The sequence below is a fragment of the Arachis hypogaea genome, chromosome 19 (genome assembly GCF_003086295.3).
Source record: "Arachis hypogaea cultivar Tifrunner chromosome 19, arahy.Tifrunner.gnm2.J5K5, whole genome shotgun sequence".
NCBI lineage: Eukaryota > Viridiplantae > Streptophyta > Magnoliopsida > Fabales > Fabaceae > Arachis > Arachis hypogaea.
Window position 1 is genome coordinate 151,255,785 of NC_092054.1, and position 13,383 is coordinate 151,269,167.

Sequence of the window (13,383 nt, forward strand, 5' to 3'; positions counted from 1 at the left end):
CATTGAAAGTTTGAAAATTTTTTTGTGGAATTATTATTATTTTTTTTATTAATATATGTATATGTAACAGTCCAACATATTCCCTTATATAATGTGGTTATTTAGACTATAGGAGACTTCTCATATCCCTAGCTATTGTTGTTTATCTCAAGTATTAGGTTAATTATTACTTTTTAGGCCAAGAACTTTCTTGTCATTATTTATATTGAATATTTGACTTATTATATAAAGGCGTTTATTGTGTATATTATGTTAGTTTTCTTACTCCCTATTGTTTGATTTGGATCTTTATTAGCAACAGATAACACAAAGAACAAGGAAAGACAAATTTATATTCAAGATGCATGAAGTTTTGTTGTGTTGCTTGATGTCTTTATATGATATGGCTTATTGCTCTTTACTTTATATATATGAATGATTTAATTTGTCTACCAATGAGGACCATTTCTACCTCAATCTCTATGGTGCATTTTATTCCATGTCATATCATATATATACATGCTAATGTGAAGGTTACTTGACTAATTCTATTATTATGCGCGTGTATACTTGATCAAAGTAGTAGTCACAAACATCATCAATATATTACATATTCCTAAATTGACCTACTTAATTAGTAGTTAATTATTTGACAGCAAGTTAAATTAGTTTCAGTACTTCATAACCCTTTAGAGTTGTCCGCAATATACTGGGCTTTGAAGTTGAGCCCAAGCCCATTAGGCCCAAGCCCCAAATGTTTCGAATCAATCAGTCCCACACCCTTTAGACAATTCTTGACACAGAATAATAGAATAGAGCAGAACAGAACAGAACTACTAAATCTGATCATCTGAGAACTTGAAAAAAAAAATACAACATATAATACTCAAAATACATTGATAAATTTTTAACATTAACAATTTTATTACAGCAAAAGATGCATTCATACCACTAGTAAGAAAAAGGTTCAACAACAGCATGCTGAGAACCAAATGATTCCATTGGGTTTATTGATAACAGTAGAAGATGCAAAAGTAGGAGATCCTGCAAGAAATTTCAAATTTCAGTACATGAAACCAGTGTTTGAGAATAAGTCCACTTTCAATACAAGGAAGAAATCTACCTGTTCATCCTCTAGCCATAGATTCTGGTGACCAAACTATTCAAGAACCTGGAGTAGGGTTCTCTGCAAGAGGAGATGAATAATACTGAAACTATGAAGCCACAGAAGCCTGTGAAGAACCCTATCCCCATGCTCATGTATAATGCCTCCAAGAATATTGAATTCTCATCACTCACTTGTGCTTCTGGCCTCTCATCTTCTGCGGTTTCTTCTTGACATTTCTTGTTAAGAGGTTCTCCACACAGATTGGGATTTTCTTCATAAGCTGCAGGATCAAAACTCTGCAGTTGCGTTCCAATTGGAATTTTGCCATCAAGATCATTGTTTGACAAGTCTAACATAGTAAGACGATCAATTTTGGAGAGACTTGAAGGAATTCTGCCTGACAAATGATTTCTTGACAAATCAAGAAACTCTAGTGATTGTAAGTTTCCAATGTTAGAGATGATTTCCCCATTGAGACTGTTCCTTGATAAGTTCAATAAAACCAATCCAAATAACAACTCAATTTCCTTTGGCATTTGGCCTGTGAGATAATTACTTGAGAGGTCAATGCCTGTTAGAAGCATATCTGCATTTTTTATGGAACGATATGCGCTTTTCCATGTTAAAAACAGGTACAAATTATATTCTCCAACCAAATAGAAAGCTCCTCCAACTTTGTATGCATACTGATGTTCCATTGGTTCAGTTGAGCTTCTAGCATCTTGAGTCATTGCAGTAAAATTCTTTATGCATGTTGGAATCCCTCTTGATAATCTATTTTGCGAGAGATCCAAAACTTGAAGCTTTGTTAACAAACACAGACTTGAAGGTAGACTTCCATTGAAGTAGTTGAATCTTAAGCTTAGGATTACTAACTGTTTTAAGCTTTCTCCTATCCATAATGGAATTGGACCATAAAACTCATTTTGTCCCAGGTCCAACCAGGCCAACTGTGAGCAATTCTTCAAGGAAGAAGGTAATTTTCCAGTGAAATTATTGTTTCTTAAAATCAAAGCCTCCAACTTTGTTAAGACACCCAATGAGAAAGGAATCTTTCCTTCAAGTTTGTTATTGCTCAGGTCAAGAACTTCTAGTGAGTTTAAATTATTCCAACAATCAGGCAACTCACCCTTCAATTGATTGTTTGATAAATCCAAAATCCCCAAATGCATGGCTGTGTTATTGCCGCAAACAAATGATGCTATATTTGAAAATCTATTGTTGGATAGAAACAAGGTACTTGCTGGCAACAAAAACCGTGGAATGGAACCCTCAAATTGATTTGAAGTCAAATCTATTTGTGGGTAAGATAACTCAATTGGGAGATTTGGAATTGTACCAGTTAGATTGTTGCCTGAAATATTGAAAATATTCATGGTCAGCAATTTTCCCCACAACCAGTTCGGCACAGAATCCAGACTCCTGAGATTTGCAATATCAAGACACTTGAATTCATTTTGATTCTTGAGCCAATGTGGAAAATTAGAATCTACCATGCAACCTGGTATCCTCAACTTTTGTATTTGGAAAGGTGGAACCCAGCGGGCACTAATCTTGATAGTCAACGAGCTACCTGCTATGTCAAAGGCTTTCAATTTGGAGAGGTTAGTGAAATGAGATTCAGTGATGACACCTTCAAGAGAATTTCCATTAAGAAGCACACTCTCCAACTCAGTAAGCAATCCCAGGCTTGTAGGTATTTCTCCATGCAATTCATTATCTGAAAGCCATAACTCTTTCAAAGACGAGATGTTTAAAATGTCAGGCAGCATGCCATGAATTTTATTTCTCGATAAATCCACTTTTTGTAACGAGCTACTGGTGCATCTTGAAGAGTTGTGAATAAAACTCGAAAGATCCCCAGTCAAGTGATTGCTGGAAGCAGAAAATGATTGCAAGGTGCATATATTCCCTAAGGATTTTGGAACAGGGCCTTCTAGATTGTTGTTTGAGAGGTCAGCATATTCAAGTGAATGCATTATGTTGCCAAAATCATCAGGAATGGTGCCTCTTAAGAAGTTGTAGGAAAGGTCAAGCACTTGGAGATTAGAGGTGAAGTTAAACACCCAATGAAATATAGTTTGTGATGTCAAATAATTCTGAGACAAATCAAGTATAGCAAGGGAAGTAGAGAAATTCAAACTGGAATTAGACAATGGAAGAATATTAGAATCAGAAAGACCACACCCGCTTAGCCCCAGTTCTTTTAGGCTTGGAAGCTTTGCAAGGAACTGGAGTACGTGGAGAGAATAATCATTTAGATTAAGGACTCCACTCAAATCAAGGCTTGTTAGAGAGGAGAGATTTAACAGCCACTGAATACCGCCATGATTTTTACCATAAAATGTGAGGTTCTGATTGTGGTGATGATCAAGACGCCGCAGTTGGTAGGGGATCACTCCTTCAAGTTGGTTCCAACTAAGATCAAGATACTGCAGTTGGGAAAGTTTCCCAAGTTGGTAGGGGATCACTCCTCCAAGTTGGTTGACACTTATATCAAGATGCTGCAGTTGGAAAAGATTCCCAAGTTGGTAGGGGATCATTCCTCTAAGTTGGTTGCCACTAAGATCAAGATGCTGCAGTTGAGAAAGATTCCCAAGTTGGTAGGGGATCACTCCTCTAAGTTGGTTGAGACTAAGATCAAGATGCTGCAGTTGAGAAAGATTCCCAAGTTGGTAGGGGATCACTCCTCCAAGTTGATTGTTACCAAGATCAAGATGCTGCAGCTGTAAGAGACTTCCAAGTTGAGAAGGGATTACTCCATCAAGAAGATTGAAGCTAAGATCAAGATACTGCAGTTGCGAGAGATTTCCCAGCTGTGATGGGATCTCTCCCTCAAAATAAGGTTCTCCAGGAACATAATCGGAGAAAGCAGCAGAAGAGAGATTAAGATAGCATAGATTTGGGAAAGAACCCAAGAATGATGGGATGTGAGTAGTGGCGTTATTTGATAAGCAAGTGAGGTCTAGATACGACAAGTGTTGGAGGTCAGTCAAGGAAGGGCTGATTTCACCGCTCAAGTAGTATTGTGGTTCAGAGCAGTGAAGATCAAGCCTCTCAACGTACCCAGTTTCATGGTTGCATCGAATCCCCTTCCATTTGCAGCAATCATTCTCGTCCTTCCATGAAGACAAAATGCCATACTTATCATGGAGGCCTTGTTTGAACTTGAGCAGAGCAAGTCTCTCCCTCTCTTTGCACTTCTTTTCTCCACCCTCTGTTGCTGCATGGTTGGATCCTAAATGCCATAGCAATACCAACAAAACAAGCAATTTCAGGACATAGCCACCCATTATGTATTCAAGCCAACAACAGTATAATTGTATAACCTTCAATTCTTAGAAAAGCTAAACATTTTAACTGTCCCTTTGATAAAGAACTTATAGCGGATCACGACTCATCGTGTTTCCAAACACTTGTGAGTAACTTAATATTGAAAGTTTGGAAGTTTTTGTGGAATTATTTCATTTTTATTAATATATGTATATCTAACAGTCCAACATATTTTCGTATATAATGTAGTTATTTAAACTACATTAGACTTCTCATATCCATATTATTCTTATCTCAAGTATTAGGCTATGACTTATTAGGTCAAGAACTATCATGACCGAGATTATTTATGTTGACTATTTGACTTATATAAAGGCGTTTATTGTGTCTATTATGTTAGTTTTCTTACTACCTATTCTTTAAGTTGGATCTTTATTAGCAAAGGGATGACAAAAGAATAAGGAAAGACAAGTTTATATTCAAAATGCATGAAATTTTGTTGTGTTGCATGATGTCTTCATGTGATATAGCTTACTTGCTCTTTAATATATATATATATATATATATATATATATATATATATATATATATATATATACATATGATTTAATATTTGCCTACCAATGAGGACCATTTCTGCCTCAATCCCTATATCATGCATTTTATTCCATATCGTATCATATATACAATTATTATCCATATATACAATTATTATCCATGCTAATGTGAAGTTACTTGGCTAGTTCTATTATGCGCGTGTATACTTGATCAAAGTAGTAGTCACTGCAACCATGAAACATCACGGATATAAAATTAAATGAGCTAGTGCGAGTAATTTACATATTCTTAAATTAACCTAACTAGAATGAGACCGCACAATAGGTAGACGGTAAATTAATGATAGTATATAATAAATATTAAAAATGGTTATGTTTTGTAGAATTAAATTAAATATGTATAAATTAAAGTTAAATTTAAAAAGTGTTTTGTTTAAAATAATTTATAGTACAAAATATTTAAATGTTGGAGTTGTACAAAGTGACATTTTTATTTGGTAGTTTAATTTTTGCATTTATTTTAGTTGATGGATTTAGTCTTCTTACGTGATGCTCGTTCTCCTTTTTTTTTATTGGTTATTGTTAGAATTGTTGCTTTTGTCTTTCTGTCGAAGTTCTTGTGAATGCATGTTCTTTATGAATTGTTGAGTTGTATGCACTTTCTATTATGTTGTTTGTTCCATCTTTGCATGTATATTTTTCTTCCGAATATGTGTCTTGAATTTGTAGGATTTTTTTTCTTCTTAGTCTCTTGATGTAGTTTTTCAATGACATCTACATTAAAAAAAGAACAAAAATGGTGTATATTTTTTTTGAATAAGTTATTTTTAATAAGAATAATTGAAATAGTATAAAATAAAGAGGAATGCTAGGGACCAGCAATTTTGATGTTTTGTAACCATCAATTAGTTATCAATAGTGTTTTTAATAGTGTGAGATTACATCTAATGGTGGGAGATCACTCACTTTTGTTTTGATGGTTAAGTGCTGGCCAAAAAACGCAAAAGTTGCTGGCCCCCTAGACTTTTCCTAAAATAAAATTACCTGTTAGTATTTTTCTTTGACCCACTCTGTCAGACAATGTCTCAAGTGATACAAATTCAAAATAGTAAAAATGTTCAAAATTGGATCTTTAATTTCTTTCACAATAATTGTGACTAAAAAATTTGCTTTCATTATATCTTTAATTGGCCTATAAAAATCATTTGTATAATTTTTTATAGTATGGAAAAGTCTATACTATAAAAAAGGTATATATAGAATCGCAAAGAGTCGGGAAAGAAGAACGAGATATTTGGATCAGGTTAAGTGCATAATGGATAAGGATGGAGAGGTATTGGCTCAAGAGGAGAAGATTAATGAAAGGTGGAAGAGCTACTTCTACGAGTTATTTAATGAGGGACATAAGACTCTTCTGAGCCTTGGTCGATTATGCACAAGGGAAGAAGATAAAAACTTTGACTACTATCGAAAGATTCGAGACTTCGAGGTAAAAGAGGCTCTAAAGCAGATGAAAAATAGTAGGGCAGTAAGACCTGATAATATTCCGATTGAGGTTTGGAAGGGTCTTGGAGAAAAAGGCATCAACTGGTTAACCATGCTTTTTAATGAGATTTTAAGGTCAAAGAAGATGCCTGATGAGTGGAGAAAGAGCACCTTGGTACCTATCTACAAGAATAAGGGGGATATACAAAGTTGCGGAAACTATAGAGGGATTAAGCTTATGAGTCATACTATGAAGTTATGGGAAAGGGTGATAGAACGGAGGTTGAGAAAAGAGACACAAGTAACAGAGAACCAATTTGAATTTATGCCAGACAGATCTACCACTGAAGCAATATACCTATTAAGAAGGATGATGGAGAGGTATCGTAGTAATAAAAGGGATCTACATATGGTGTTTATTGATTTGGAAAAAGCGTATGATAGGGTACCAAGGGAGGTCTTATGGAAGGTTTTAGAAAAGCGGAGAGTAAGGATCGCATATATTCGGGCAATTAAAGACAGGTATGATGGGGCCACAACTAGTGTGAAGACTCAAGGTGGTGTGACAGAGGAATTCCCTATTGGTATAGGATTACACCAGGGATCATCCTTAAGTCCATACCTTTTCACATTAGTCTTGGAAGTACTCACAGAGCACATCCAAGAGCCTGTGCCATGGTGCATGCTTTTTGCCGATGATATCGTCCTTATGGGAGAGTCAAGGGAAGACCTAAATAAGAAGTTGGAGTTATGGAGAGAAGCTCTAGAAGTGTATGGTCTGCGCATAAGCCGTAGCAAGACGGAATATATGGAATGCAAGTTCAGTCTGAGAAGGGAAAACCCCAATATAGAGGTGAAGATTGGAGAAAACATCCTACGAAAAGTTAAAAGTTTTAAGTATCTTGGGTGCATCATACAGGATAATGGAGAGATTGAATAGGATGTAAATCATAGGATCCAAGCAGGTTGGTCAAAATGGTGGAGTGCATCTAGTTTTATATGTGACAAAAAAGTGCCTTTAAAACTTAAAGGTAAATTCTATCGCACCGCTATAAGACCGGCTATGCTGTATGGTACGGAATGTTGGGCGGCTAAAGAGGAGCACGAACATAAGCTGAGTGTGGCAGAGATGAAGATGTTGAGATGGATGAGTGGTCATACGCGATTGGATAAAATAAGGAATGAAGATATAAGGGAGAGAGTTGGAGTAGCACCCATTGTGGAAAAGATGGTTGAATCGCGTCTCAGGTGGTTTGGACATGTGAGAAGAAGACCGATAGAACATCCAGTCAGGAGGGTGGATGAGATGGAAGATGGACAAAGGGCGAAAGGCAGAGGAAGACCTAAGAAGACTATCCATGAGGTGGTCAAACGAGATCTACATGTAAATGGTCTCTCTGTAGACATGATACATGACAGAGCACAATGGCGGTCGTTTGATTCATGTAGCCGACCCCACTTAGTGGGACAAGGCTTTGTTGTTGTTGTTGTTGTTGTAGACTTTTCCTTCCCTGTATTATTAGTAAATCATAGTTCATAATTAGTTAAAAAAGAATAATGAATAACATATTAAAAGAAGTATAATTTTAACGATATTAAAATACAATTATTGTTTATACCCTGACCCAACTCTATGGCCCAGATCCAAATAAACCAAAAGATCTAATCCAAAGATTGGCCTTCGCTACTTTCCCGACCTTCTCAGAAGAGGTAGGATTCAACACAGACTCCTTCCCAAAGAAGTCGGGTACGATGGATAGCTAGCAGACGACACTTATTCAAATAAGTAGCTGCTCCTAAAATATCTCAACCCACTTCCAGAAGCCATATCCCAACAACCCTACCTTCAAAGGTGGAACTACTCCAACGGCAGTTATTGGATCACCACTATAAATACACTGACACCCTTCAAGTATTACTAAGTTCCAATTCTCTCTAAACCTGCTTACCCCTTTGCTAACTTAGGCATTGGAGTGTCTTTGCAGGTACCACCCCCCATTCTTTCACATACACAAGTCGGACGGTGGCTCTCGGACGTAAACCAAGTCGGAGACCACCTCCTCTTGACGCTTGGGCCAATCTTTCAAGTCCAATCCACCTACCTCAGGTTACCCACGTAACAATTATATATAAAGTATTATACAATAATATAAAAAGTATAAAAAGTAAAAATAATTAAAGTATTTTTTCATAAATTCAATTTAAAAATATAATAAATATGTTTGTTTTGTACCTTTTCATTTAATATAATCATTTCTAAGCAAAGAAGCTCTTCTTTATTTGTGGGTGTTAATGTTTCTCATAGATAAACCACGCGAATTTTGATAAACTAATTGTCTTTTTATTTGGTGATATTGTCCAAAGAATGATGCTACATTAAGTAAGTTTGATATGTTGTGTAGTTTGGGAATAAATTTTTTGTGCTAAATTTGATGTCATTTGAAAGAATAGTGATAAGAGATTTATATAAGTAGTTTAAATAGTATAAAATTTGAATATTTGTAATATAAAATTTATTATGATTAATAATATTATTATTACATTTGTAATATATATGAATGCTTATTATATTTACGGGCCTGCTACACATACAAGCAAAAACGGGTTACAAGTTTTACAAGTTGGCCCAGCCCATAAAAAACACACGCGCATGAAGAGGATTGAATGGAGCGTAACATTCACGCGCTCCCACTCAAACGGTTACGTTCGCTTCGAATGAACCACCCCTTAATGGCAGACTCTTCCACTTCTTCCACTTCTCAAAGCAATTCAAAGAAAACGCAACCCTTACATTTTCGAGCAAAATTCGAAAATCAAGATATACAACTCGTTGCTAACCTTCGAAACCTCCATCAACAAACCATCAAACTCTCGATCAAGAATCTCCAGAGAAAACAAAGCTACAATACTCAAGGTACGTTACATTACGATTCCTGTATATTTTCCAGATTACGAACTAGGTTTTACTGTTCTTCTACGTGGTTGTACGTTTTACTGTTCTTCTTGCTTCTTTGTTACACTGTTCTTCTTCGTTCTTGTAGGTGTTACTGTTCTTCTTGTTCTAGATCTTCTGGTAACTGATTTTTGGGGGTATATTCCGTAGATTGGTGGGTGTATATTGCTTAACCTTGTAATGTTGCTTGATATTGAAGCATGTTTGAGTGATACCTGACTGATATATATGGATGTATCTGAATCATATCTATGGGTGTATCTTACTGATATCTTTGGGTGTATCTGAATCATATCTATGGGTGTATCTTACTGTTATGAATGGGTGTATCTGACTCATATATATGGGTGTATCTTACTGATATGTTTGGGTGCATTTTTCATTTCAGAGAAAATGGCAGCGAAAAACCAACCTGGAAGAAATGTAAGAACAAATATATGTCTTACATGAAATCAGTTTTATATAATAGATATATATCTGACTATAATTTTATTTTTGTCTTACAGCAAACAAAACACCTTAAGTGTGCCACACATCTCCTAAGTGATAAATTCAGAAACATGAGTGAGGAAAAGAAGGCGATTGTGAGGGATCTAGGATTCGGTGGGTTGATGCACATCCCACCACTAAGGGTGCATCACCAACTGTTAAGGGAACTGGCAAACAACTTTAAACTTGGGGAGAACAGACTGGAAACAGGATATGGTTCTTTTAAAATAACACCAAGAATGATAGGTCATGCACTTGGCATCAATGCAACAGGTAACTAGCTAAAAATTATAGGTGTATATTAACTGATGCTTGGGTGTATTTAAGTTGATGCTTGGGCGTATTTGAACCGACTTTGATACTTTGTTGTTTTTCTTTTTGTAGGAAATCTGTTTCCTCAGAAAGTGGATTATAAGAAACTTTCTGAGGATGACAAAGTAATTTTTAAAAGATTCCAGGGTAAGACCCTCAAAAGTCTTACAGATGAGATGATGGATATTGGCGTTGGTAACGAAGAGGAACAACTAATGTTCAAGAGGATTTTTATCCTCTATATACAGATGGCATTCCTTTTGCCAACGACGATAAACAAAATCTCGCCTGTGCACCTGGCCCCAATTTTTGAGATGGACAACATAACGGAGCGAAACTGGGGGAGGGGGGGCATGTTTTGACCTTTATCATCAAGGGCATCACCGACTACAAGGAGAAAAAGAAGAAAGCAATTGATGGCTGCCTCTTTGCCCTGATGATAATTTACTTTCATCTTTCAAAAAACAAAGGCAAGAAGAGGGCTGAAAGACCGCCAAAATCCTGGATTGCCAACTGGAGTAAGGAGCAGTTGGTGGAAAGAATGAGTGCAGAAACAGAGGAAATTTTGGTAAGTGAACATAATATGTTGGGTGTATTTTATTTACCTGAATGGTGCTAACTAAAATATCTAATGTTTCAGGGGATTGTAAAGATGGCGGAAATAAGAGAAAAAATGAAAAAAATAGAAAAAAAGAAAAAAAACAAGAAATCAAAAAATAAAAAAAGGAAGGCGAGTTCAACATCGTCTTCGGAGACAGAAACAACTACTGACAGTGACAGTTCTACCTCTGAGTCTGAGACTCAAGAAGACTCAGAGGATTCACCAAGAAAACACCCCAGCAAAAAGGAGAAAAAGTAAGTACCATACTTGGGTGTAATTTCTTTGTCGAGTTGGGTGTATTTTGTGAAAACATTTGGGTGTATTTTGTTTATCAAATTGGGTGTATGTTGTTTATTAAGCTGGGTGTATTTCGTTTGTTGTGTTGGGTGTATATTGTCCATTCAATTGGTTGTATCTTGTGCATTCATCTGGGTGTATTTTATATCTTTAGCATGTTCTAAATAATGATTGTTTGCCTTCCAGAATGGACTCCAAAAAAAGGAAGAAAAGTCAAGAGGATTCAGAATCTTATTCAGAATCCGAATCAACTGATGAGTAATGTTCTGAAATTATTAATCCTTTCTTTTGGCTTAATTTTCAAGATTTCGTGTATTAACTAAAGTGTCTCTTATTAACTTATAGAAGCGAAGAATCATCACCGGTGAAGAAGCAAAGAAAAAAGATAAAGACACAAAGAACACCAAAAAAGTAAGCACTTCTTTGGATAATATTCTGTGATAAAACTAATTTTTTATTTCTGATTCATACTTGTTTTTTCCACCCAGAACACGATCCAAAAAGAAAAGGGTTGTTGCTGAGCATTCATCTCCTGAAAAAGATCAATCCTATGATGGGTACAGTAATACGTAAGCTATATTACCATAATCATCATAATTATTTTAGTTAACATCATTATAATTGTTTTTGAGAACTTACATACTTGCAGTTTTTTTGAGAGATATGAAATATCAAGTGAAGATCTAGATGAATTTTTAAGGGAAAACGTTAAAAATTCTGGTGGACAGAGGTATGTCTTGATGGGGGTGTATATTTCAGATTTTAGTGTGTTTTCTTTGCTAATAATTGTTTTTTGTTTCGCAGGGAGAAGGAACCTGACATGCGATCGACAGAAGGTCGCTATGTCTCTTTTGAAACGTAAGATGCTTTATTTAATAAAATCTTTTTATCATGATTTATGTGTATCATATTTTGTCTAAAATAACATGAAATATGTTTAGAATACCGGATGTGAACTTGGGAAGTGATGATCCTTCCTCTCAAAGACACACAGAACAAAGTAGTGTAAACAAGCCTGAAGAGACCACGTAATTTCTCTTTCAAAGAACCGTTACTTTTCTTCTTTTATTACCTTCTGCTTCTAATTTTGTATATATTTTTTTTAGAAAAAAAGCCCTTTATTATTTTATTCGAGAAAAAAAAGGCAGGAAAAAAAAAAGCAAAAACTGCAAGTATGTAAGTTCTCAAAAAATAAAGCCTGTCTTCCTTTTGAATTGTTCGGGTGTATTTTTTGACTTTCTTTGGGTGTATTTTAGGTTGAGTCTGGTTCAAGAGTCAGCGAGTGAGCCGGCTGATTCGAATATAATGGTTGTGAGGGAAGAGACACCGTCGGACGCGCTTGAAATGTGAGTTTTTCAAGAATATCTTGCACCTTATAACCTCATTATTTTCAAAGGCATTGTTAACCTTTCGTTTTTCTACTTGTTTAGAGTTCCAATTCAAGTTTTCGTGCCGGTATCCCAAACAACCACTGTGCCAGAATTTGAAGAAACACCTGAGACAGATTTTGAACCAACCACTCTGCTACAAATTGAAGGAACTACAAAAACGTAAGAAATAGTATTGGGTGTATATTTGTTTTGAGTGTGGGTGTATATTGGGTTACAGTTTGAGTGTGTATTGGGTTACAGTTTGGGTGTATATTGTTGCTGAATAGTTTTTTTTCGTCATGATTAATTTGATGTTCCGTGCAGCACTCCTGGACCCCCCCAACAACTTGAAGAAAGCACAGCCACACTTCCCCCAGCTCCATCTAAAAGGTAAGTTCATCAGAGTAAAATCAATGTACGGGTGTATATTGGGTTACAGTTTGGGTGTATATTGTTCCTGTATAGTTTTTTTTATGTCATGATTAATTTTCTGTGCCGTGCAGCACTCCTGAACCCCCCCCCCCGGCAAAAAACTTGAAGAAAGCACACCCACGCTTCCGCCAGCTCCATCTAAAAGGTAAGTTCATCGGACTAAAATCAATCTTTACTTATCATCCGTATATTCTTACTCTTATAATACGTTATACATGATCACACAGTTATCCAGCCCCAGAGACGCTGCTGCGCTGTTGATGATGGCACGGACAGCATCGTACGTTCCTAAAATAGATCTGATGCCATCATTCAACCTTGGCTTCACTGATTCGAGCCAAGAAGAAACAACAACGCAGGAGGGACCGTCAACGCAGGAGGTAGACAGGGGAAAAACTCCAGAAACTGCAATTTTGCTAGAACAATTAGAGGATTTGGTACAAAAAATAGCAAGCAGTGCGGCGAAAGAAGAAAGTAAAAGTCCACAAATTCAAAAGGAGACTGGCGGAGAAAGTTCTGGGAAGTTT

At 36.1% G+C, this 13,383-nt stretch overlaps 1 protein-coding gene across 1 annotated transcript; it reads right to left on the reverse strand.

The window, feature by feature from the left end:
* Positions 1-761: 761 nt before the first annotated feature.
* LOC112779981 (receptor-like protein EIX1) lies at positions 762-4,647 on the reverse strand. Its single transcript, XM_025824330.3, has 2 exons — positions 1,103-4,647; positions 762-1,023 (listed from the first exon to the last, which is right to left on the reverse strand). The coding sequence occupies exon 1, from the start codon at positions 4,378-4,380 to the stop codon at positions 1,114-1,116; it is 3,267 nt and encodes a 1,088-aa protein (XP_025680115.1). The 5' UTR covers positions 4,381-4,647; the 3' UTR covers positions 762-1,023; positions 1,103-1,113.
* Between the last annotated feature and the right edge of the window lie 8,736 nt (positions 4,648-13,383).